At 41.6% G+C, this 27,134-nt stretch overlaps 1 protein-coding gene across 1 annotated transcript in view; it reads right to left on the minus strand.

Annotated features, from left to right (window-relative positions):
* Positions 1–15,617, minus strand: part of LOC118770247 (A disintegrin and metalloproteinase with thrombospondin motifs 20-like) — a 76,865-nt gene extending 61,248 nt beyond the window's left edge. The window contains exons 1-3 of the mRNA XM_036517797.1: positions 15,527–15,617; positions 14,847–15,205; positions 10,566–10,731 (exon numbers count right to left, since the gene is read on the minus strand). Coding sequence (XP_036373690.1) covers positions 10,566–10,731; positions 14,847–15,205; positions 15,527–15,617 — 616 coding nt within the window. The remainder of the gene's footprint in view (positions 1–10,565; positions 10,732–14,846; positions 15,206–15,526) is intronic.
* Positions 15,618–27,134: the final 11,517 nt, after the last annotated feature.

Raw genomic sequence — 27,134 nt, forward strand, 5'->3', positions numbered from 1 at the left:
CAACACAAAGCTTTGACATAATTGTCTCCGAATTAGCCATAGGAAAGTCTGAGAGATAAAAGAATGTTTATGGCACAATGCTCAACACTGTGAGGGGCAGATTCCTTCCCCATGACTTGGAAAGTCAAGGCAGAGATAGAAGAAGAGAGGAAATTACCCCAGGGGCAGCAAAGGTTGTAGGAAGACTTTATTACCTGTGTTTAAGTTGTTTGTGGTTAGGACCATCTCACAGAGATCTTACTGCATATTTTCCACCGCACTAATAAAGCCAAAGTGAAGGGCAAGAGATAACTTTCACTGCTCTAGGAAAAAAAAAAGATCGGGAATCCAGTTTGATTTAAGTTAGCCCAAACATCCTTGTTTGTAACTCTTTATAACACAGCTGCACAGTCTACCGGCTTCCCCCACCTTGTAAAATGAAAGTTGAGTCTGATAACCTGAGCACACAGTCCTCAAGAGAGACTATATATATAGAACACATACACATTGACACACAGAGACACACTATAAATGTGTGAGTGTGTATAATATTTCCTCTTGTAGACACTAATCGCCGACCCTCCTCTCCAGGATACATACAGTAATATCTTTCTAAGATCAGTGAAAAATAACACATGGGGCCAAAACAGAAGTAGCAGTACAGTGATATACGGCCACATGTGCTGATCTGTCAGAAAAAGGGTGTGTAATTGTTCTACTCGCAGCTGAGAGAAGACAGATATCTACTGCTATGATCATCGCCAGGGAAAGGGCATCATCGGCAGCCACTGTGGCTGGCAACATGACGCGCTACACAGACCAACTGTTGGAAGATCACACAAGCCACCACACCATTTACAGGGTACAACAGAGGTACCATTAGTTCTCTTTAAACTGAAAGCCTAAAGCAGCTGCCCAGCAAGGACTAAAACTGCTCCATTTGAGAGGTGAAAATCTAAAGTTACACACTGGATTCAGTGTGGTGGAAAATACACCCTGTCAAAGCAGTGCTAAGCCCTCCTAACCACAGACAATATAAACTCTTGTAATTACTTCCCCCTCTTACCTCCATAGCCCAGGGGCCATTTCCTATTCTACACCCTTACCTTTACTAACCCTGTCATGCAGGAAGAATCTGTCCCCTCAAAGCACTTTACGAGTCAGAGCAATGACTTAAACCTAGCTGAAGTGCTCTAAAATGTTTGCTCAATAAACTCTATGCTGGCAGTACAAGGTAGACGTCGCATGTATTCAGCTCTTCTTTGTTGTATTATCACATAAAAAAAATCAATGCCTTTTTACTGAATTATTACTTTGTTTGAAAAACTCAGAATGTTCAATTTTTTTGTGTGTCCCCCCTTCAACCATTTGCACAAAAGCCTTTGGCATCAGTACTGTACAGGATAGCACACTACAGTAATGGTAGATTTTCTCACTCACAGAAATCTCTAAAACGTGTCCTCTGTGAATGACAATGGGCTGCTGCAACACAGGGCAGAGTTCAACACAGTGTGACATAGTGTGCACTCAGTCACAGTCATGGCCTGTGGAGGAAGACAAGCCAGGCTTCTCCATGATCATTCGAGCAATGCCCACAGCTTGCTCACCCACTGCGGGCACAAACGATGGAGCGTGAAGCCCTGGCACAGCAGCAAATGACACCGGCTAACCCCGACCCTCTTCCACACCAGCTTTAGACCCAAACAGCATTTTTGTGTTCCCACCTCAGTGGTTTAATCAAACTCCCACAGTACTGCAAAGGCCATGAGCGAGAATGGTCATTTTCCATGGAACAATTCTCCACCAATTTTCCATAACATTTATATGAAGGTGACAGAAGAATTTACACTTTACATAAGTAAAGGTAAGGTTGCACCAGTTATCTTGAGCTAATTTATTTGTAATCACAAGTAAATGATTAACTGATAAGCCTAGAAAGCATAGATAGGGCTTATGCAGACTTAACAAATAGTTAATAATACATAAACATGAATACTGTGCACTCGATGCAAAATGTTCCAAAACTAGGTTTATGCTTTGCACCATTATAATAGATTTCAAGTTGCCATGGCACATTCATTACACATTGGTGTCAATTACACATTAATTATACATTACACATTAATAGAGGTGTGAATGGTTGCCACTTACCCACAGGCAATGGGCTATATGAATTCATGATGAAGTACCTTGAGTTAATGCTTAATAAACTGTCAATACTCATTAGTCAGTCTTTGGTAAAGGTGTGAATGATCATTAACATATCAGTTCATGTCAACTAAAGTAAACTTAATGTAAAGTCTTACTGAAGAATTGAGAGCCCTTCAGAGGTTTATCTTGCACAGTGCACACACGGTGTTGAAACCATTCTCACAATGCTGAATTCTGTCATAACAACCCACTGACTTTCTTCCCTTGTAGGACACTCCTCACCCCAGCCACCATAAACCTCGGATTGGTGGGTGGTCAGTATATGTCAGACATCCTCTGTAGTCATACTTAACAAACCCGGTCCTGGAGCCCCATGTGATGGTCTCTGTTCCAGCTAAAACCGCAATGCCTAATTCCTCTCTAGTCTGAACTACTAATTTACCAATGCTCAGCCCTCTAAGGCCATGTCAAGTGTGAGATAGATGTTTGTACCATGAAGAGCAAACATCCAGCACCAACTGGCTTGCTTTTAAGTCAGATGTTGTTTCTTTGACAACTAAGGCAGCCATGCTCTATAATGCAATCTGTGGTGACTCCTCTGAAGTGGAATATTGTGTACAACTTCACTGGTTGCTCGATCGATGGGCAGGGTCAATCACTATGGAGTCCCACATTATGGAAAACTAAGAGTTCTGAAACAAGGCAAACCAAACCTGCTTTTTTAAATCTGTTTCAGTGCAAACCTATAGAAGCAGGTCAAGGCATGTTTTCAACAAAGCAATCTCTTAATTGATTAAGAGCTTGGATGGAACAAAAAACATAATACACAGGAAGGCACCAGTGCTGAGTGTGTAAAGCCCTGCTCTACATTAACGAATAGTGATATTAATAAGGCTACAATTCAAGCAGGAGGACAATAAAGATAGGCAGAATTTACATGCGTGCTGGATTTCAGACACCTTCCCAATTATGGGGATCCCACAGAGAAAGATGTTTACAGGATTTATAAACAAATGTTTTCAGCTCATTAGTGCTTGAAGGCTGTGATTCTTTTTTTGATCATGGAATATTACTTTATACATAACATGACATTTACATCTGTATACATTTGAATAGCTGTTATAAATGATTCTAATATGTATTTGAGGTACTAGTCTATCTCTCTGAAAAGGCACTGAGCACTACAATCAAATATTACCCACTGCAAGATAAGGATATGTCATTCAACAGTATTCAATGGAATGACTAACACATCTCCATAAATAATCTGATTTTATATGTCAGGTTCACTTATGCTACATATTGTAACATAGTCTACCTATACTTGAACTCTCACTGTCCCAAAGGTCAAAAGTATATGTAGTGTAGGTTTGGTAACTTTGAGAGAAAAAAGTTGTTTTGGCACAATAATGATACTGATTAAATCATGTCAGATTAACCACACAAACCCTTCTAAAAATCTACTTACATTCAAATCCCTTCTCACAGAGGACTAAGCTGCTACTTATACCGTGAGAATGGCAGGAGTGCCAAGACTAATTTTGTGTGTGAGAGGGAAAGAGAAAGTGTGTGTGTGTGTGTGTGTGTGTGTGTGTGTATGTAATATTGACCTTTTAGAATACCAACAAAGGTTATCTGTACTGTTTCAGCCTGAAACCTGTGTCCTACCATCTTCTTATAACATCTTTAGGTCTCTATGACAAACGAGAACACCCGGCAACATTTATTTAATCACTGAATTAATTAACATTCTTTTACAATAGCCTACTGAGAAAAAAGGGGTCTGCCACTTGGGTGCCAATTAAGCTGGCAGTGTTCTTTACATCATGCATAGGTACATTTCCTGCCCCAGGAAAGGGTCAGACTCATATGATAGTTTCACTGATGGTACAGCATACTGACAGGAAAATCTCCAGACCGTGATATGAAGTGGATTCTGGGAAAGATAGACCAAAACAGACAGACAGAACTGACTTTGATTGACATGGCTGCCAGTACTGTCAGGCACAGTGCTGGGGCTTTGGGAGACTGCAGTTCTTACACACACTGTCCAAGACAGACATTTCCCTCAAATATGCCAAGCCTTCTCAGCTGATTGATCTTTCTTTGTTCCATTTTAAAAGACAAAGATCCAAGAGCCTCATAATACACAGTTATTACTAACGACACTCAGTGTCCAAACCCTTTCGTATTTTTATCTGACAGCGAAAAAAGCGGGACAGCTGTGAAATGAGGGCTCCTTCTGATTGGCCCTTGAGGTAAAGGTTTTTTGGAGATATACAGCCAGACACAAGGAACAAATATATGTGGCTATAAACCCAAGAGAACCGGGCTCCTGCTTTCCACCTTCAGTGAAGACAAGAGTACACCTGTCTAATGTCTTGCTTCTTCCCTTGATGGGTCCAACTCGCCCTTCTGCTCCATCCTCACAGATAATTAGTCAACAAATAGCACAGCGTCTAATCTACAGGAAACCCTATACAGGCCAATGAAGACTCCCATCACAACGGCTTCATTAACTTGTTCCATGAACGTAGTCTGAGAGAGACTCAAATGACCACAGATGGTGACCCTTAATACCACTGACGGGTCACAAACCAGTTCACTAAAAGGTCACAGACATTCTAGGTTGGGTTACAGGTACCAGTCCATCACCTGTCACCACCTTTCATACCCAAATACTGTTATAACGGAGTCGTTTCTGTTCAAAGCACCCAACAGACAACAACAAACAACAACTAAAAATAACTCACAGACAACACAGTAGATTTAATGTCTGTGTGAACAAACAGTACATTTCACTCCACTGGCCATTTAGTATGAAAAGTACAGTCCTTAACCTAATGCTGAGATGATAAACTGAAACAGTAAAAGATCATGTAGTTATCATTCTGTATAACTCTGGCAAGCACTCGGTGAGAGATAATGAAGGCGGCCGCTTCAGAAGTGTCCGGTGCCTCTTGTACAAGTGTCTCTTGGACAAGCACAGCCTGCAAAGGAGTTATTTGTGGCCAGGTGACCCATTTGTTAAGCTTGTAGCGAATCCTACTGAAACTCAAACTTCAGTCACTGTCTCAGCCTATGTGTGCGTGAGAGCCGCTGACTATTCATAGCTCCGCGCTCGGCACTTGGCACAACCAAACACGGGATGCCTGCTTTCCCATTGAAAAGGCTTGGATAAAACAATTCAACCGACTTCATGCCAGGGGGTTTGGGTCTCTGCTGGCCACAGCCCACTCCACCAAAAAAATACTGCTGTCAAGAATATTCCTCTCAGTGCCACGTCTCATTAGCTAGACGTAACCCTGAATTCCCCATGTACTGTCATGGGAAAATGTGAGACCATTACATTACTGTCATTTAGCAAACACTCATATCCAGACTTACATAGGTTACATTTTTTACAGGTTATCCTTTTATACAGCTGGATATTTACTGAGGGAATTGTGGAGTAAGTACCTTGCCCAAAGGAACAGCAGCAATGCCTCAGTGGGGAATTGAACTGGTAACCTTTTGGTTACAAGCCCTGCTCCTTACCTTTATGTTACACTGCCACCCGAGACCAAACAAGACCAGAAAACCAGTGCATTAGTCAGCAGGGGCAGGGGAGGGAACACTATCACGGTGGACGAGCAGAAGCGATGATGTTGGGGCTGCCTACAGGAACAGGGCTGGACGGAGACATGCAACACTCACCATACCACACTAGACAGAACGGGCTGAAACAGATGAAAAAGGAGCCCTTCATGACTCTTTCACTCTCAAGCGCTTGTTTAAATCACAGATCCAACCACAGAGATGACAAGCACTCAGACAACAGATAAGAAGAAGGAATGACAGGAGAGTTCAAAGGCACAATGCAAGCGGTAAAGGCTGGTACATTAAATTGGAGCAAAGGGTGAGCCAAAATAGCAGATCCAAAGTTCGGTGGAGTGGTCACAGCCCTGTGTAGCCGAGCCCCATTACATTGCACCTTGCCAGAAAAAGAGCAGCAAGCACTGTCTGCTAAATTACCTCCCATTCATCAGCCACCCTATTTCTTTCTTGTTTTCTTCACATTATTTATCTTCATCATATTTTTGACAAGAAGAAACAAGATTTTTGCTATCAGGAAGAGACAGAAAACAACTGTCAGGGACCAAAACATAAGACATAATGTTCATTCAGTTAAGATTCACAAGGGTGAACAGAGCAACAGTATCAATGAACACTCTGCAGGTGTACTGACGGATACCTTCCTGGCGCTAGCTCCAGCACTGTCCAAGCTTCCCATAACAGAGCGCTAGCACCTTTTTCCCCATCAGGTGTGAAAGTACTACAAGGCAGAGAGGAGGTGGCTGCATCACGATATGCATGACACTATCATGCATCCAGTTTCAATGACCTCTGTCCTAAGATTCACTTATATGGAGGATTTCAGGTAGAAAGGGAACTCCACACATCTCTCTTTAATGTTCTCATATGAAAGTACTGATGCACTGAGCTGGGAAGAATCTGCCCCCATTCAGGGGCGCCCCCATCCCTTCGGCTCTCAACAATACAGTATAACACTGAGATCAAAATGCGAGCCGAAAGATAACACCGGGAATCTTCAGTAAGTGCCGCTATGCTCTGATTCAAGCCTGACCTGCATATTCAGAGGGCTTTAACTAATCCTGCAACAATACAGACAGCAATCCTGTACATTAATCGACCCTTTAACGATCGCTCACAGTTAAAGCATCAAAAACACTGTTAAAATAATTTATTCAACATTTATTCCACACAAATATGCAATCCAGTGTTACCAGAGTTTTCAAGAGGAGACTACATCAGATCCTTGTAAAAATACGTCACACTTGGTTTATGGACAGGAAAGCAGCTTATGCTTGATTTATTGTTTTCTAATGGTGCATACGGCATTTTAAAGACCAACAGCAATAAAACTGCAAAGAAAGGTCAAGAAGAACTGAAGAAAAACTGAAGCACTCTCTTTAAATGTGTTTAGTGTGGGACCTTGCTTTCAACACCCCCTAGAGATGGGGTGTTCAGTAACACAACATTTGAGAATGCTGCTGAAAGATATCTCCTCTGTGGGAAAGGTTATACACCATAAAATGTGCCACTAAGATACCATACAATGAAAGGGTCTTTACACTTTGGTTTTTGTTCACTTGTTACTAAGAACCCCATTAAAAAATCCATCCAAAAACTGTATTCATGTATGACTAATACAAGTGTTACAATGTTACACATTGTCATGAGCTCAGCAGTCAGTGAAACACATCAAGAAATGAAAAAATAAGATGTTTCTTTAAATTCGTTACTCAGACTAGAACACATTAACTGGATCTGAGCCCGAATGTGCAAACACTAAGACAGTTTCATTCAAATTTTGGGAAACATGCATGGCTTAGATGTGAAGCCCAGTGTAATGTACAAATAAATTTTGGAGGATTGTCCCTCAAATTTAGGCAACATAATGTAGAACAACAAGCAAAACTAGGTAAGTACACTGTCAAACATATAGGGCTGTTCTTATTCTGTGTAACTGCCAAGCATTGCATTCAATCATATACTGGAACTTGAGCGGACATAATCCAAATCTTATCCTGGAGCATATGTCTTTTTGGTGATATGAATTAAGCTTGAGTGCTAGCTTCATAATGCAGACCATTTGTTCCCCTGAAGTTCACAGTTAAGAAATGCTTTTGACTGAACAGATCAGCAAAACAAGTATCTTTTTAAATGTACAGAGCGTGTCTGCTTGGCAGTTGTGGGCATTCAGGCATTTTCATGAGATCTGAAGCACTTCGGACAGTTGGCAGGTCGTGCCTGTCTCTTTCGGCCCCCTCAGCAATCAAATTCCGGCAACCAACTTCGATTTAAGACAAGACTCCTCTTTCAGGACGACATAAAGAGTGGAGAGGAAGGACCATGAGATCATTGACCCTCACAAAGAAAGCTTTATACCTCTTCAGGAAGGGGACTGGCAGGATACGAGGAGAGAAATCCACTTGTCACAGTCTCAGGTTCTTTATCCTTTCATAATGAGTTGTGTGAGTCCTTATGAGACTTCGAATGAAAACTAAATTGCACTAATTGATTTCCTAAAATTGCCTGCACAGCAGAGAGCTTGGTGGTCCTTTATGGACTGTGGTCCACACGAAAAAACACTCTCACTCCTTGGCGCGAGTCCCTGTCTCTAAGAGCATTTAAGTAAATGCACCATGGTCTGAATGAAGGCCTACAGTTTATAACCCTCTTATCTGCTCAGGTGGTCCCCACTCCACAGAGAGGTGTAGAAAGGCAGGGAAGGTCAAGGAAGTGAGACTTTTTGGGCAGAAGCTCTCTCTGAACTACCTAAAAAATAGCTGAGGTAGCTCCAGTCTAGACCAATGCCTGGCAATCATCTTTAACTTTGATCTTTTTTTTTTTAAACCTTTGCAAAAGTGAACAAAACTTCCCGATGCACAACGTTCCGCTTCCTGTCGTGGTGTTCTGACAGCGGGCAAGTGTTGTACAAGCCGTTTTGATTTTAAGCAATTAAAGCTGCACCAAACGGTTCCATATTTCAGTGGGGCCAACCAGGCCAGGCATGCCGATAGCGTGCTGATCCTCTGTGCAGCTCACTGGTCAAAGACACCGAATCTCACTGGTGCTTGTCCGCTGTTTGACTGAAGTCATGGTCTGAAACGTCTGGTTCGGGGCGCAGAGACAAAGGAAGGGGGGGAGGGGAGCGATGATCACAGATGCAAAGCAAGCAAGCCCCCTGGCAGCACATCTCCAAGTGCAAAAATCAAAGGAGCCTAAAGGCAAGCTGGACTTCCAATGGCATGTGTTGTTTTAATACAGTTCCTGCTACTACCCAGTGACAGTAAAAAAAGTGAGTAGATCAGAACCGCCTATGTTAGGACACTTTGAAGAGGTAAGCAAGTATAACTTTGCATTGTATGTTCTTCATGACCCAGTTATTGCACGTTGGTTTCAAAACAGCAACACCAGCCATGTCAGCTGTGGGATTCAAAACCACACAAACCACTAATTACACTGTGCTGGAGGGAGGGAAACGGACAGCTTTATGGTTTCCTCTGACCACTTAACCTCTAGAAGAGGACAGCATCTTTGCAATTTGACATCTTAATTTCTTCCATTTTTACAATGCAACCTCAATTGATAAACGGAAGTTGTCATCCGTCTTTGAAAAGCAGGAAAAACATAAAAAGGTCAAAGACAAGATAGTGACACCGCTTGCATAGCTCTGTCTAAAGGAGCATGATGCAGACCTACCCTTCAAAGAGTCTGTTTTATCAGTGCATCTGAAGAGGGTGGTATCTGATGGAGTTTGGAACCACTGTTTGGGGACACCTACTACCCTAGTTAAATCTCTTTTAATCCCCCTTCATTGTGTAGATGGTACACTTTGATGATGGCTGCAGGTGTCCTCTCCTGCCCTCACGATCTTATCCTTACTACAATGACTTGGAACCTATGGAGGCATTTCCTATTTCAGTGCCATTCATTTCAGAGATACTTTCAAAACACTGCACCTACAACCTCTCATAGACCTACACAATATGGTAACTCACAAGGGAAAATTAAAGTGACCCCCATCTTTACCCAGAGACAGTCTCACCAAAGAACACCCAAGGTTGGTTATTTTATAGACCCCACCCCGGTATAATACAAGAACAGGATCGTTCAAACACTTAAAGAGCATAGCTGAGACTATCAAGATTTAGTTAATTATGGGGAAAGTGACAATGCCTTGTGGGAAGCCGTTTTTGCCCCACACAGACTCTATACATGAAAAGAGAGCATGTTAACAAGGATATCAGCCAAGACCAAAAGGTCACCCAAACTACTCCAACCCTTAGCGCACACCATTGATACTGCTAGCTAACAATGCAAGATGACAAGTTCAGACAACAAGCAAATCAAGCGCCCTGCAGATAAAAGATTTATCACGTCAGCACAAAGGCCGCCCACAAAGATGGCCTCTAGTGATCTTTTGAGCTCCGTGCCATGGTGATCTCTGAGGGCTAAAGATTCTTTTTGTGGTCTGCCCCTCAGCCAAGAGGCAAGGGCTATAAAAATTCAAATGAAAAGGAATTCAAATACCCAATTCAACACAGGGCCTCAATTTTTTTTCACACAGACTTAGAAGGAACGATTTTTCAATTCTGGGAGCAAACGCTTGAAAAATATCAATGAAAGCATGCCAGAAGCAATCCTGGACTTCATTAGCAGCTATATTTTCATTAAAAGATTTCAACCCGGTTCAAAAATCAAGACCTCAGTTTCGATGTTAACCATATTGCCAATGACTGCAGCTGCATATCGTGCGCATGCAATCATGGCAGCTGCACAAAGACTGTGGAAACAATATAAACATTGAGACAAAGCACGACTGGTGTTAAAAGCCAGCCCAGCAGAAGGCAGTCATCTGCTCCCACCTGTGGCTGCACAGGGCTCAGTGTGGTTGCCTGGAGGACTGTGCTCCTTCCTCTCGTGCCGGTACATTAGGTGAGGTTTGCTGTGTTCGTCCTCATACTCCTCGCCGTCTGACTTCATCAGCGGCTCTAAAAAATATTCGCCGCTGTGGGTCTTAAATGTTCCAATCTGAAATAGACAAAGGGAAGCATAAACAAATCAACAAATCAGTATGAAAGGAAATTCTCTTAAGAGTAACAGCAACAGTACATACCAATACCAGTCACAACACCTGAAAATGGCATCTCTGTGATCTCACTGTTGATGAAATGGACAGTGTTAGCCCACTACGATCTTGAATTCCGTAATGCATTTCTGATGAGGTAGAGAGTCATCTGGGGCAGAAGACTTGTGTCAATATTATATTGTTATTCACTGTGCATTATATTGTCTAATTCTACAAATAAATGACAAGAGAGAAACAATGATACTGAAAATATTCACTTCTTGTGAAATCATTGTGTTATGTAATGGATGCAGGTCTCTTGTCAGGTAATCAGTGAACCACTTGAAAAAAGTTCTCTTTGTATCAGGATAACTTCCTTTCTGGCCGCTGTTCAGCAATATGGAAGGTGGTTTTCTTATTTCTTTCACAACAGGCAATTTACAGGCCTCCTGTCAATGGGAGAGGGCAAACAGAAGCCACACATTGATTTGTATTAATAAATATCACATATACATTTGTAAGACAATAGTTCCTCTCCATTTGTCCTGTGGTCGAGGAATATTTCAAGGAATTATTCATAGAGCTTAAGTTATTAACAAAGTCAAAAGGGGTATGCTTATGGAACGTTTATGGTGGAAAAAAACAACCACAAGGCTCTATGTCATTCACAAGTCATAGCATCATTGCATTGGAATTCATCAGGCATTACAGATGAAGATAATTAAAGCTCTCGGTTTAATTTGTGTGTTTTTTCACTATTTACAAAAATGTGTATAACTATTACTGAATATCTCTAGTACGCTCGTCATAGAATTATATGTGCTGCCTTGGTGTTCTGCTAGGCTTCCTTTAGACGTGATGGCTGATATCATGACAGGCTGTGACTGCTGTCAGCAAAATCCAAATATCGATCTGCCAATTGAAGCCTTTGCTAAGCTGCTTATGTTAACAAGCCCTCACTCAACACTGCAGACAGGGCTGTGTATGTGGTAATTTCATATGGACACAGGATATAAGCAGCCTGGAAGGCAATTCATTCTAGGCACAGTATTTCCATTACCATCTCAGCAAGTGGGGAACCATGTAAGGGGAGAAATCACATCACAATCCTCCCCTTTATAAACGGCCATTTTTCCAAAACAAAAAAGGATCACGTCCTGAGGTGTAACCTACAGTTGTCAAACACCAATGAATTGTTGAATCAGGGACAAAATGTCAGCAGTGACACAGCTGGGATGACTTGTCTTGGGGTTTCTTGGAGTGGTTGATGTTCTTTCTTCAGGAGATCCTTTGCAGGATATTCTATTTCATTTTACATTATTTGCTTATCAGATGCCATTCTCCAGGACAATGTACACATCATCCATTTATAAAGCTGGATATTTACAGAAACAATCCAAGTTAGGTACTCAGCTCAAGTCTTATCTTACAAGCCCTGTTCGTTATCAGTAAACCTTTAGAGTTGCAGATAATATTTATAAAGTAAGGGATCCATCACACATTTCCTGCAGATGTTACATGTCTTTTCATGTCTTGCCATTCTTCTTACACTCTGCTGGACTGTAAACTCAGGATCATACAGTGGGACAGCAAACGAGATCCAGGAAGCAACAGCCCAACCCTAATTTCTAAGATTGGCAAAAGCGATCAAAGCCTCACCCTTGCACGAACAGAGAACACAATGGCTGCTGTTCACATTTGGGTGCTGAAATACACCTTGAGATTTGACTTCCACTCAAAGCAAGATTGAGACCATTAACAACTTTGCCTTTGTCTAGGGAGTGAGGAAACCGACTCGGGCTTTTGGCAAAGCGTGTATAAATCTCTCAAGTCAAACAAAGTATAAAAGAGTCCAACGCCTGATCTTTGCACAGGCATTCATCACTTGGCTGTGTTTGCTGGACTGCATCACACTATGAACCTTCTGTCTTGCCTGAACCCAGAAGCTTCATATGGCTCTGCTGTCGTGTGAACCAAGGGTACCAGCCCTGGCAGAACAAAAACTTTCCCACACGAGAAATCGTGATTCCTCGACATCTTCCCAACAGACCTTGTGGAGGCATTTCCCTATTCGTACAGTACACTCACTAGAGCCTAGGGAACTCTTCGTAGACCTTGACAACACTGAACGACCTCTGTCAAAAGGACAAAAGGCTGTATGTCTCATCTTTTAACCCTCACGTGGCTGTCACATGACTGTTAAAAAGAAGGGGAAAGAAGACATGGTGTTTTCTATGCATCACAGTTTAATCTCCCACTGTTATTGTTACATTGACATGAGATTGTTCATTGTTGATGTTTTTTTTTTTTTTTATCTCATTTGGGAATTGGGTTCCCAAAATGACCTCTTGTTTTGGGCCTCTGTCATAAGTGCATAATGACCTCATCACATGAACACTCAGACTTGGCAAGTAGGCTCCAGTGTTTAAAGTTCAAGTGTTCCAGAAATTAATTCTGGGAGGATTTAAAACGCCCATTATTATTCAGGGTGTAACCATACATTGCACCAAATACCACTGTGCAACATGAATCCATTCTTTTTCTGTTGTCTTATAATTTATCAGTGGGACCATGCCGATTGGACTGTAAGATGTAAGCATGTGATGAGTACAATTAGTGTGCTCAAATGAATATATAGTGAAGGAGAGAAAAACGTATTCTCAAAGAAAACAACATATGCAAAAATGGCATTTTATCAGAAATTTGTTTAAAAAAAAAAATAAAAAAACATTCAATAAAGCTGACTCAAGTGATGCTTACATAAAACACATACAATCTCACGGTGTGGTGATATTGTCACCACCCTGGGCCCAACAAACTGCATACCTGAAATGAGAGGGAGGGCATTGATGCACCACCCACCAAGGCAAGGGTCTATTCCACTGCAAAGCACACATGTGATCAGAAGAAGACCATGAAGGCAAGGTTAACTTGCCCTTTCCCTGCTCCTATAACCTCATCTGACCCATGACATCATCCTTAGAAAAACACAATCTCATTCGTGCTTTCACACAGAATTCAATGCAATATGTTGACATGGAACCTAAGCAAATCTGTGGCATAGTTTGAAGGAAAGTATGCAGCCTACAATTCTGATAGCCCAAAAAGTCAGAAATGTATGTACTGTGTATTACAGACTGCATCTTTCAGGCCATTTAAGACAATATAAAATACAATGCAAACACTCTGCAATAATGACTTTCAAAACCTTTTACTGCTCTGTTGGACAGGACGCGATAGCACTACTGCCACAGTAAGAAAAACAGCCAGCCAGATTCAGCAGTGAGTGACAACCAAAATAAATGACATCATAAAGTGAGGTAGACTGGTTCATCATTTGACCTTTCACTTCTGTTGGAAAAACAGATATGTTTTCCTAGCTTAAACAACAAGAAGCCACATGTTTCCATTCATAAAAACCAAATGCCTACTTACGCATGCCACTATCAATTCCCCCTGAGCTGTCAGCTATTTCAACAGAATCAGGTAAATGTATATTAATCGTAACATACATATTATTGTAGGACTTACTGAAATAATTTTGTGCACTTCCCCATTGGATATTCATATAGAATATATATCACGGCAACATCTGGAAAATGTAACAAAATATATTGAACATGCACCGAGCTGGGTAATTCATTGGTAAAGAGGGGGATGGAGGGCTATGCCATCCATGTCCATCGACTATTCTTGGTGCACTGAAATGTACTCTCAGCGCGTATAAAGGCAATTCATTTACACAATTTTGTGTGAAAAAAAAAATGTCCTCAGCGATGTATGGACTGCGGGGATCTGTCAGATATATTTCATCATATCAGCGCAACAACTTCAGAATGACACTTGGGAACTGCATAAGATGTGGACTGTACTACCGGGTCTCTGTTGGCTCGTGCACTCTCCGGTGAATGAAAAATATAGAGCGACACATGCATGCGTTGCACTGAAATGAACCTCACTTGCTCAGACGATAATGATGGACATCAACGGAATGCTCAGAAACGTTGATAACTGAAAGATATTTCTGCAATGTTGTAAGAACATTGAACGTCTAGGTGAATATAGGAGTAATACTCACAAGGCCAGTGCATAGACTGAAGACTGCCGGAAATTCACTTTTAGCGTTGACATGACCACTGAAAAAGCAGTGCCTCATATCAGTGCCGTCTTGCTGAGAGTCCGTTGCGTTGCTGTATGCTGCTCCTAAGTGTGTTACTGTGTAGGTTGGGGCAATGAACCCGGAATCAGCGGTTAAATTGAGGTGAAAGCGCTGTCCAAAAGCATCAATTCTGTAGTGCGCCCGTAAACCCGAAAAATCAGCATCCACGCTCCTCCGTTTTCTCTTGTAGTGCAGAGTGTGTGGAAAAGTTTCTCCAAAGTCATTTATACGTAGCGGCGTGATAATTTCGTACGATGACAACTGTTTGATGAAGCGTTCTAAAAGACAAACACAAACATTAAAACAGTTTAAGTAAACACAAACACGCTAACTGCAGCTTTCTGTCCAATTACACTGCAACTCTACTTAGCAAATTTTCATCAAATCCAAGGTTCATGTCAGGACTGTAAAACAACGCTGTTTCACTACGTTATTTAGTATCCGGCTGGCAAGTTATACACTACATTGAAGCATTCGTAGCCTACTTTAATTTTACAAACTGAGTTGACCCGACAGCGCCATTACCACCTGTTCATTTTTTTCCCCTCAGACAGTGTAGTATTGGAATATTTCCTCGCTCACTCAGAAAAGGCACGTACCTTGCTTGGGGTGCAATCGATATTCCAGTGAATTCCAGACGAGTGCTGAGAGATGACACATTAGTCCAACCAGCCAGATTGCAAACTGCATGATTTCCTCAATGAAGAAACCACGGCTTTCGTCTCCAGGGCAGTACCTTTTCAAGCGGCTCTCCCCCCTCCTTCTCCCCGGATTGTCAGCAACAGGTCGTGGGATCTATGGAGCCTCTGTGCAGCACAACTCTCGCAAAGTGCATTGTCCTCATTGCATTACTAAGAAGGCGTCCACAATCTTTTGTAAACACGTACAATTAACAATACATTCCAAACTATTGGGCATATGTAGTCTATGTCTACGCAAAGACGCGATCTGTGCCAGCTACACTTTTCCTTAGCCATCCATAGAACACCCCCGGCTCCCCTGACTGCAGCCAACATCAAACGTAGGAACGCCTCCGGCCTTGTAAACCAATCACGAGTTAGCTTCCAACATAAAAACTTGGACAGATTTGGTCTGCCGAGTTAGACTCCTGGAAAGAGGAAAAACTGAAATCAAAATTATTGTTGCTTTAGCGTGAAATACTTTCTGGCACGCGCTACATCTACTTTGCGATGTCCTTGTTGAAGGTTGCACGCTCATCACCACTTATGACAGCGGAAGGGTTATACTATAAAAGTGCATCCGATGAATGTTTTAAAGTGTCGCATTGGAACGCGGCTATACTCTATTGCGCTGTGCACTGGACCTGCCAATGCCTGCCAATACAGCGACTTCTGGCAGCATTCTAAATAAATGTTTGCTAACAAAGTTTCTCAATATAATCTATGCAAGTTAGTAATACTGCATTTGCTAATCCTCGTGTTTCATGCCAAGATACTATCGCTGGATAAAACAAACAAAAACAAGTTTATTATAATGACTGATAAATGAGTGTGAGTCAATAGCTCAGTTAATTGTCCCGTGAAGCGAGTTCATAACCGCGTGCCCATTGTGCACGTACGGCCTCGCGCCGATCAAATGGACGATTGAGAGACTATGGTCTTTTCATCTGAGCGCGCACCAGTGTCGGGGTATTGTGCCTAATTCGATTCGGTGTCCTTTGTGCGTTACATCTCCGGAAGCCTTCATTATTGTTGCATTAGTGTTTTCCCTTAGATATCTGACCTGCAGAACCCAAGCACCGGCAGCATTAGACGTTCACATGTATCACATGTATCACTGTTTTAATACAAAGGTGGTTGCCTTTCATTCAGCGTATTACACAAATATGTTTCCTAAAATTGAAATGTGTAAAATGTATACTGTGCTTTATATTTAAATGATACATCTAACAGGTAAATTAATGGAATGGATTTGGGCAATCTAGTTACATGCACGAGAGATATTGGCTATGCATTTTTCAGCGGAGGCTGAAGCATTTAAACCGTGCACACCTGAGGAGTGCTTCACATCTATAAATGAATATATTGTAGTAAGCTGAATAAGCCAGCAAGTGTTGATATGATCTTTTTTCATATGAAAATTCTCTCTATGTTCATCCCACTGCAGTGCTTCCCTGGTGTGTTATTCACCCATTTAATCCTTTAGCAGGGCCATTGAATTATGCCGTCTCTGGAGGTCTTTTTGGATTTGATCAAAACACCTTTATATCAATGTGGTCAGATCAGCTTTCAGGAGCAGAAAAAGAAGCCAAAGTTAACCTGTTAAACTAAATTTAAACCCCTAACCCAAACTTCTGTGTTCTTTTCTATGTTGGTCTATGTTGTTTAAAATGTATTACACAGAGACACACATGCACTTTCGCACACTCACACTCACACACACACACACACACACACACACACACGCACACACACACACACACACACACTTAACCCACATGCACACTGCCATTTGATGGATGTTATTGTTTGGCCCCTGATCAAAAGGAAACCTTTCTGACTATACAGATGTTGTCATGACATTTTCAAATTAGTTTAAGCAGTCTCGTGGCCATTTTAACTACAGATTTTGATGTCATCCAGTCTGATCCCCAAAAATGGTCTTTGACCGTTTCAGTTATCGGTCACTGTTGGCATTACTGTGTCTTGGGTAAGCGTAGCTGTGTGGGGGGAAGCCTTGGGTTGGCACTGCCCACTGCCTCCTCCTGACCACCTGGGAGCCGAGCCAGTGCTTTCCCCAGTCCAACGTCCCTCACATTTGTGTGAAAGATTGTGTTAAATCAGCAAAAGCCGGATCTCAGTGGCTAAATTAGCCTCGGAATCCAAAAAGACTATTCTGCTTGTTCCAAGTAATAGTGTTGGGTGACTGCTCACCCTTGGTGCCATACCCTGGCTTACTTTTCATGAGATTCCCCCTAAATCTCATGAATCTCTATAGCACCATCCTCTGTGCAGGTATCCACCTGGGTCATACATGTTACCGTATATCGATGTATTAACATTTTAACTCTCAGGAGTTGCAACAATTAATTTGTAATTAGTCTTCCCCTTGTTTTTACCCTGTATTTAATTTATGTATTTAATTATAGTTCTTCAACTCTGAAAGCAAATGAGGTAAATCCTTTCTCCTCTTCTGTTGTGGTAAAGCCATTTGTCAATGTGTAATTCATTGTTATTTTAGCAGACACTCTTATCCAGGGCGAATTCATATTATCCTTTGAACTTAATGATATTTTTCTTCAAATATGGGTCCCAGAGGTTCAATCTGAAATAGACCAGAACCTAAGCTGAGCATTGACAACAAGTCTACGACCACCATGCGCAGTAACAAAGGTGGTAAATGTAATGGAACTAATCATGTCAATGCTCACTAGTTAGATCTGCCTTGCTATTTACTCATTGTCATTAAAAGTTTGGTGTGCTGATAATCCTTTGTTTCTGTGACATCTGGGACAAGCACTATGGCAAAGTCATGCCTCTAAACAGCCTCTAAATTATCAGCATATGGAGGTCATTTCTTTACAGATCAAATAACAATGACGTTCACAAACTACTGTTTTGTGTTGATGAGTTCCACATGTTGAAAACCTTGTTGTGTAATGATGGAACACCCTTGAGTGCCCTTCTCCTGCCCCTTGGCCTGGGTGACCCAGAGGGCATCCCTCTGCAAGGCCACCGGATGCAAAGCTGCATGCACGAGAGAGGACAGAATTCTAGCCACTGGACTGTAGCTTGGTGATGACATCTCCAAATAGCCACTAACAGCTTCAGAACCACAGAAACTCTACTGTTCACCACCTTCAACCACAGAACACCGCATATATGTAATTATAATATTATTATACATTATTATACATATTATATACAGTATCATTTTTTCAACCTACCAAAGCAGGAAATGAGTGAGGATTTTGCGTTTCTCTTGTTCTTAAATTGCTCTTGTTTAGTTGTGATCATATGGATATTGTGTGTGTATGAAACAATGGAAAACATTTCATTTATAGAGGAATAAAGCATTATGAACAATGTATTTGAGTGAATATCCCTCCCATCTTAAGAGAATCTAAGGTAGAAGAAGAAACATTTACACTATTCATAGACTTGTGCTCACTGTGTGGGAAAGCAGCACATTTTGAAAAGGGAGAATGATCCATGTTAGTGTAAATATAGCCTTTGTAAATATGTGTTGCAAGATACATCCAGAACTGGATTGTACCATGTATACTTTCTACCAAACAGCTTCAGTTTGTCCTCAGAAAATGGTCCATAGTTCATTCATATTTCTTTTTCAAGAGAGGGACCATTTTTTAGTCTTCAGCAAGGAAAACCCAATAAATATGAAATCCTGAAAGAGAGTGGAGTCCAGTGAATTTTTTTTTTCTGAAGACATATTGTTTATTTAAATTCCTAATACTGTATGTGACTGCTGAAGATATTTATGGGAATGAACAAAATGTAGATACATTATGCTCAGAATATCTTATATAAAAGGTCTACCATTGCATGTTAACTGAAACATAAAAGTATTCTTCATTTTTAATTAGCATATAGAGAGTGTTGTTAGGCTTCCCCCTCCCTAATATCATAACAGGAGCAAAGTCTGTCCTTGAGTTTAAACAGCCATAGAGCCTCTTAGGTTCATTGGGTTTAAACTGAGATTATAGCAGTGATATCATTGTGTCTGACAATATTGTGTAGATCAGTGTATCATAACCTTTTCATACCTTACTCTGTTGCAACTACAGGGTGTGTGTATTTTTTCCTCATTCATATTCTGTCTACTTAAAAAATCTGGCATCCTTTGCCTAGGTATACAGTAGCAACAATGTTACTACTGACATGAAAAGGAACTGTGTGAATGGTTGAGTGATGTCTTGTGGAAACAGGAGAAGTATATGAGAATATTATTTACATTAAATAAGCCTCATGTCCTAAATATAATACATTAAGGTTATTAAATGACTCAGTGGAGATATGTGTATGTTTTCATGTTTGAGCTACAGAGAAACTAATTATTTGATTATAATAATTATTGTAATTATTATTTGTTCTGAATGAAAACATGATAATTTATGAGGAAATGAAGCTTAAAATATCAAGCTCTTATGCGTAACCTTTATTCAGGGAACCATGGTACCGGTAGACTTCTAAATTGTTGAGGTAACTGTTGGCGTCTTTTGAGAAGCACATGAATCAGAAGCAATGGTGAGGGAGAGCTCCAGTTGTGTTATATGCGACTAATACGGTGACCGAACTCAGCTGTCCAGTAGCGTGTTCCTGTGACCTGTTCCTGAGCCCATCCACCTGTGCTAGCTTGTGTCTCCAGATTAGTCCCCGGAAGCTTCCACTCAGCTTCGCGCTGTGCTTCATCAGCCGCGAATTCCAAAGCGTTTAAACACACTACTCTGTCATCTCTTTTCCTGCTTATTGAGGACCATTGTTAGCCCCGGCCCTGGAGACAGCATTGCCAGAGGACGGCTTTAAAATGCTGTCAAAACAGCTCTCACACCTGTCACCACGTATTGTCACTGCTCTGATTCATGATGTCATGGTTGACCCACAAAAAGAGGGGAAAAAAAACCCGCTATTATCTTTTTTTTTCCTCTTTCCAAGAGAGGAATGGCTTGACAGCTAGCGTTCTGATAGCAGGAAATAATGTTTATGTTAAAAGTTGTATATGCTCACAATAAAAAAAACACATTACAAAGGCACATCCACCTGTCTTATTGACATATTAATCCCTTTGCCCAGGGAGGGCACTGTGTGTGTGTGTGTGTGTGTGTGTGTGTGTGTGTGTGTGTGTGTGTATGTGTGTGATTGTGTGTGTGTGTGTGTGTGTGTGTGTGTGTGTGTGTGTGTGTGTGTGTGTATATGTGTGTGTGTTGAACAGCTGTAAGGAAAGTAAAAAAATATGTATCCCCACGAGTAAATAAATTACAGACTACCATTACAGCAAACATGTTTACATAATCCCAGGTATATGAGTTACTCTTATATATAATTTATTTTGTCTGTGAACAAATTAAGGAAAATTTCATAGAGCTGGATACCAGTGTAGGAGCTTCCCAGAGCAAGCCACCTGATTGCCCATCAAAAGTTACTGTTTTTGGACAGGTCTGGGGGTGTTTCCTTAGCCCTCTGACATGATAAAATATACAACGCATGCTTGGTTAAAGAAAGCCAAGGATTGAAAGTCTACATTTTATGACAAAATAACCAACATCATGGCTCATTTTTAAAACATTTTTGTAGAATAAAATACTAGTATTGTCCTATTCTCTCTGCTTAATTCTCACTGCTTAACTGTTTTATATTACTCCCCTAACAAGCAATCATCTCATGGGTCCACCTATAGGGGGTGTGGCCTACAAAGAAAAGTTAAGTTCAGGTTTTCCTGTCTAAATATGCAATGTCACAAACCCTTCCTGAAGCTGAAATTCTTCTCTTGGCTGCCATTCCACTCTGTGAAAACATACCCAGATCCACCTGCCAGTGCGGCTTTCTGCATACGTTTGCTGTGTTAATGCAGTTGATGGGGTAAAATGCTCCGGCTGTAGCGTCTGATTTATTAGGATTAGGATTTATTACACTGTTACACCGAGGCTGTGGGGCTCCTCCAGAGTTGGAACAGACAGAAAAAATATGCTTAGTACTTATGTTCCAAGTGTTCATCTTTTTAGCAAATTACTTTGTCTTACAGCACAGTACATTTTCATGCAGCCTATGGACATACTGGCTATTCTCTCATTCAGGATGCCTATACCCAAATGAGAAACATACACGGTGGGTTCTCATACATCCAGCAAGCTGCCTGCCATACGATCCAGCCGAGGATCTGTGTGTCTTATCGGGTTTCATTGCGAGACATAAGGTTTGAGGCAGCAGCTGCCTGATTCGCGGGCAATAGCTCTTTAATTTCCCCCATGGCCTCCAGTGAAACACGTGCCCCTGAGGGGTCACTTTGACAGGGTCAGTGGCTTTAAATAAGGCCCCTTCTCATGGATCACAGAGCATACCTGCTACTGCACCTTCATTTCCATCCCCTGTTGCCTATGGAGAAATTACTCCTGCTACAAACCCCTCTCTGTCTATGGAGATGTTAACTCTGACTGCAACAACTTTATTAGCATCGCCTGCTGCCTTTGTAGATGTTACTGTATGTTTTCAACACTGTTTATTTGGGCTTTGTAGGGGTAAGAGCGGGCGAGTTTCCTAAAGCACATATTGTTTTATTAGGCTGTAATGATAACCAGTCAGGATTGGTTGCCATAATACTGCATTTAATCTTTGCCGTTCACAGTGTTGTTTCAGCTTGTTAACGTGGCGAGGTTCACTGGCAAGACAACTGCCACTCTATGTGTGCACCAAAATAGAAACAGAGCACCCAATGAGAACTTGGACCAAGTGTCCCGTATCCCAGAATTCATGGCCCATCTTAGGCAATGCCTCGTCCGCTGAGTATAAGCAGGTTTTCAGGCCTCCTTCATAATTGGATATAATAGCGTACAGCTGGCTGAGGGAATCTCTTCTTGCCATAAATATTCGAATGGCTGCCAGTAAAATAGGTGTGTCTGCTTGCAGGCTGACATACAGGTTCACTGAACATTTAGGAGCATGTAGTGTAAATCACGAATCAAACATAACTTTAAATATTATCAGAGACGATAGTGAGAGGGGAGGTACAGCTGCTATGCTAAGAATAACTCTGTAACCTCTCTAGAAAACATACTGACTGCTTGGGTAACACTGACATGAAACACGCTACCTTGAAGGTAAAAAAGTACGCTTGTACTGTTCTGCCTTTAACTGGTATTGATGGAAATTGCAAGTATTTAATGCAAACCATATTCAAACCATATTTCAGTGGTAATTGAGGTCAGTTTGCACTGCCCAGACTCTGTAAAATAAGGTAATAATTAAGGCACAGTTTGACAAAAGACTACATTAAAGGATGACACATTGCCTATTGTGTCTTAGGTCACCAAAGAGGTCATGTAAAGAAATAGCCTCCTATCACACACCTTGTCCAAGGGTGCATCAGTGCCCCACTAAAGAATCAAACTGGCAACCACTGGGTTCATTACTACTATGCCACACACTTCAGCGTGTCAAACACATTTATCTGTGTGAGTGTTTACTGACACATCTGACCTTATACGTGCTATGTGTGTCTGATGTCAGATGACACTGCAATTTATGCTGATGTGGGCTTGAAGAAGGGTGAGAGACACCAGAATTCCCACAGCCGGCTCTGCCAGCCACTAACTGACCCTTTTCTGGCCGAAGGATTATTGTTTAAGCCCCTGATAAGTGTGGAGCACGCTTAACATCAGAGCGGCTGCCTCTTCCCCTCAGCTTCTGCCATGTCTGGGCCACCGCTGCCAGGGTGTTCCCTGATGCAAACCTGGACCCTCCAGCAAACACGCCATTTCTCAGAACTTTACCTTTGAAATGGGACAGCACCAGCGGTACTATTGTCCTGCAAAGCTTGGTCCTAAGTGTTAAGTTTTTCGAATGTTTAAGATAAGATTGCTCAAATACTTTTGCCATATTTGTTCAGCTGCTACACTTTGCGTATCTCTTTGACTAGCCGGAGCTGATAGGGAATTTTACCTGTGTTGTATTAATGTAAGACATAATTAAAACAAGGTTTCCATTTGGACTCCCAGAACCTTAGCAGAGAAAATCAATTTTCTGCACTTGGAATAAAGTGCTGTCATGGGCCATGGGCATGCTGTGCACTGGTTATTTTTCTGCTCCAATACCTGAATTGCCTTTAGCTAATGGAAACCGGTGCATAGCCTCTTTATACTGTGTCCAGTTCTCATATCTGACGAAATGTGGACAGCCAGTCTGTGCGGTTTATTTGATCACATTATCTCTGTGTGTGCACATGTGTGTGTGATTTAAAGTTGCTGAAATAAAAGTAAATAAAAATGGATTACTTCCATTTTCCTTTAGCCCAGCTGAGGTATTCATTCACTCCAATTGCTTCAGATAAAACAATGTCAGCAGTTTCATATTTTTTCAATATAAATGCAATTAACAAGAGACCAGACATATCTTATTACAAGGGGCCCTATGGTATACAATGTATGTGAGCATTCTGGAAAAGAACCATCTGTATGAAGTTAAAGTAACTGCCATTGCACATGGGAAAAAGATAAGCTCCTTAATCATGAAATTAAAGCATCAATGTACTGTACCATTTTTTTTAACTTGGTCACATTCTTGACTACCAGTAAGTGATTTTTTTTTCAGTCAACATTTGTTTAACTTTCTACGTGTATGTGTATATAAGGAGTGGCTTGTCAGATGGTGTCATCGGCACATAAGTGACGCTTTATAAACATTTCTTTGCAAAATCTGAAAGTCCTAAAACGTATTAATGATTGGTCATCTTGTCTCCCAATCTTTACCCTAGTGGAATGTGCTGGTAATCGTAGTCTAACCCAGATTCACAGCACTGAAGTCTGTGGGACCCTTTTGAATGCAAAAAACAGTTCCCAGGCCTGCTTTAAATCCCACACTGTCTAAGTCCAATGGCATGGCTCCATGAGGTATTTCAGAGGACGATTGTCAAGGGATTATCCTCAGGCCAGGTGGTCTGCATTACCACCCCCAGCTGGACCGTCCATGTTGCAGTGCCCCAGCTCCTCCTGTACTGCAAAGCTACGCAGGTCTCTCCCAGCACCTTGTCTTCATTTGCTTCTGCATTTCCCACCTCCTTGCCTCACGGCCCATAAATTCACTTCTAAACTCTATTATTCCTGGTATCTGAAATGTTGGGTGAGTCCTCTTGCCGACCAGAGATTTCCCCACATGCAGAACATGAATTAATTTTTTTGGCATGAACAGTAGAGAGTGAAGCAGATTAGGGAAAGTAGATTCATTTTATCTCCCCTGTCTTAATAGTAATATCTGTAAAATCTGTAGCAGATTCCACATCCTGCCCCTCAGGATAGCAGGTAACTGAAAGGATGCTGAGCTGAGGATACAACTGATAGAACAATATAGGGAAGAGCAGCCTGCGAAAACAATGGCATTAAGCAGAAGGCTGACAGATGATCCCCAACACCCTAACATCTCACAGGGGTTTGTTTTTTTTTTTTCCCTTGGCCATACACAATGAATGGAGGGCACAACACATAGCACTCATGTGGGTGTGACTGGGAGACTGAAGCATGTTGGGAACCAAATGCAAACTCTATCCAAGGGCTGAAACCGACCAGACTGATCTGAACCAGTCTCATATGGATGAGAGGCGCCAAAGGAACAAAAAAGGGCTTGTGTTAGAACACCTAATCAGAATCCACCTGCACTGGTGACACCATATTCAGTTGCCCCACTCAAAGGAATGAAATCAAAGTTATGTGTAACTAAGCACAGTCATACAGTATTAGAATCAGTACCCAATATTTAAAGATTTACAAATACGATACATAAATATAGATTTATGATTCATACAGGCATCAGATTTTAGAGGGTCAGAGTAGAAGTAGATGTTTTGGGATAAAACTGAAACAGTCTACCAGTTTATGCACAGACACAAAAAAGCCCTCAAACACAGCTGACAGACAGATAAAAACAGCCACAGAATAAAAAGATTTTCACCAAAGGTGTTCACAGGAAGTGTCCAGAACGTCCAGGAAGTTCACAAAATGTCATTTTCGCAGGTCATTGTGGAGGGTGACAGAGCATGAATGTTTCTTGGGCTGTGTTTTTTTTGCCCCTACTGTACAATCAGGGACACACGGGGACCACCCATTACCCTTTTTTATGTGTTGCCTATTCAGACTTCACGCCCCATTCAGAGACCTGTCAGTCTTTTTCTCTGTGCAGGGGAAGCTTATTGTACCCGTTTTCTTCTGAGACGTGAGCGATGTCCGCGGCGGGCTGCTTTCAGTCCCAGGCGGGCCGAAGCTGGGGGACTCCCATGGTGAGAGAGCAGGGTTCTGGCCCAGCACACCACCCCGGACCCCATGTAGCAGAACAATCGACTCGGCCACAACAAAAGCTCCAAATGAACTCCAAGCTTGTTTCCGCGAGAGAAGGCCATGACAGGATTGGCATATCTACACTCAACGTGGCAGGGTGATGACACACGGGGACAGTGCGGAGAGAGGGCCGCGCCAGAGTGGTGGCACAGTGGCTGCAGGCTACGGCACGCCATGGCCAACGCAGACGAGCCCACCTGAGTGGATCTTTACATGTCTGCTTCGCATTAATGCGAATGTGCTTCATGTTAAGGCTAGCAGCACTGCAGTCGAGATCGGAAATTGATTCAGTGTGCATTGAAGGGTATGACCTAGTTACTTAACAATTTATCTGCGACAAACCCAGTTTATCCCCTCCCTCCCTACATTATAAAAAAGGGGTTCTTTATACGTTTAATGGGTTGTCCTCCAAGAATCTAATTTCCTTCATCAGATTAAAGGCCTTTGTGATGTTTTATCCAATCATAGCCCCACCAAGGGCATTTACTCAGAGCCCTAAATACAAATGAGAAACGTGTAACATAAATACACTATACTGTTAATTCTTATCACTCACTTTCACTCATTATTCCTGCAGTGACGATACAGTCACAATAAAAGTGTAAGTATCTGAATCATAAAAAAGGCCTGACAAGACTAAACAACAATAAAATAAATAATTACAGGCAGTCCACATTAGGCCTGAGGCCTGTCTCCGAAGCACTAGGTCAAATAAATCCTAGAGTTATTCTTAGTAAGAACAAAATGACTCCCTGATGAAGGCTTTAACATTTCTGCGTGAAAAGTTTTACTGAGCACAAATTAACATAAATTAAAATTTTTATCATTTGCAGAACACATAATTGTAGCACATTTTAGAAACTTTTACTGACCACGTGAAGAAGAATGTCAAAACCTTATTTAAATACCACATGACCAATTCATTTGTGAAAACATTTGTCCTAATGTAGTTATATTATATTTAAGAGCCTATTTTTTTTACAATTTGTGCCTGGGCTGTATTCTTGCTGTGAGAGAGCCACAATGCCAATGAAACACATGTACCAATTACCCAGATCCTCAGGGGAGAGTTGCCATATTGATGACTTCCTGTTTCTGCAAGATCTCCTGGAGCCCTGACTAATGGCAGACTTAAAGTTACCACACTGACTGTGGGATCAGCTTTATGTGTCACCTGTGCTCAATATTTG

Source organism: Megalops cyprinoides, chromosome 23, assembly GCF_013368585.1.
Source record: "Megalops cyprinoides isolate fMegCyp1 chromosome 23, fMegCyp1.pri, whole genome shotgun sequence".
Lineage (NCBI taxonomy): Eukaryota > Metazoa > Chordata > Actinopteri > Elopiformes > Megalopidae > Megalops > Megalops cyprinoides.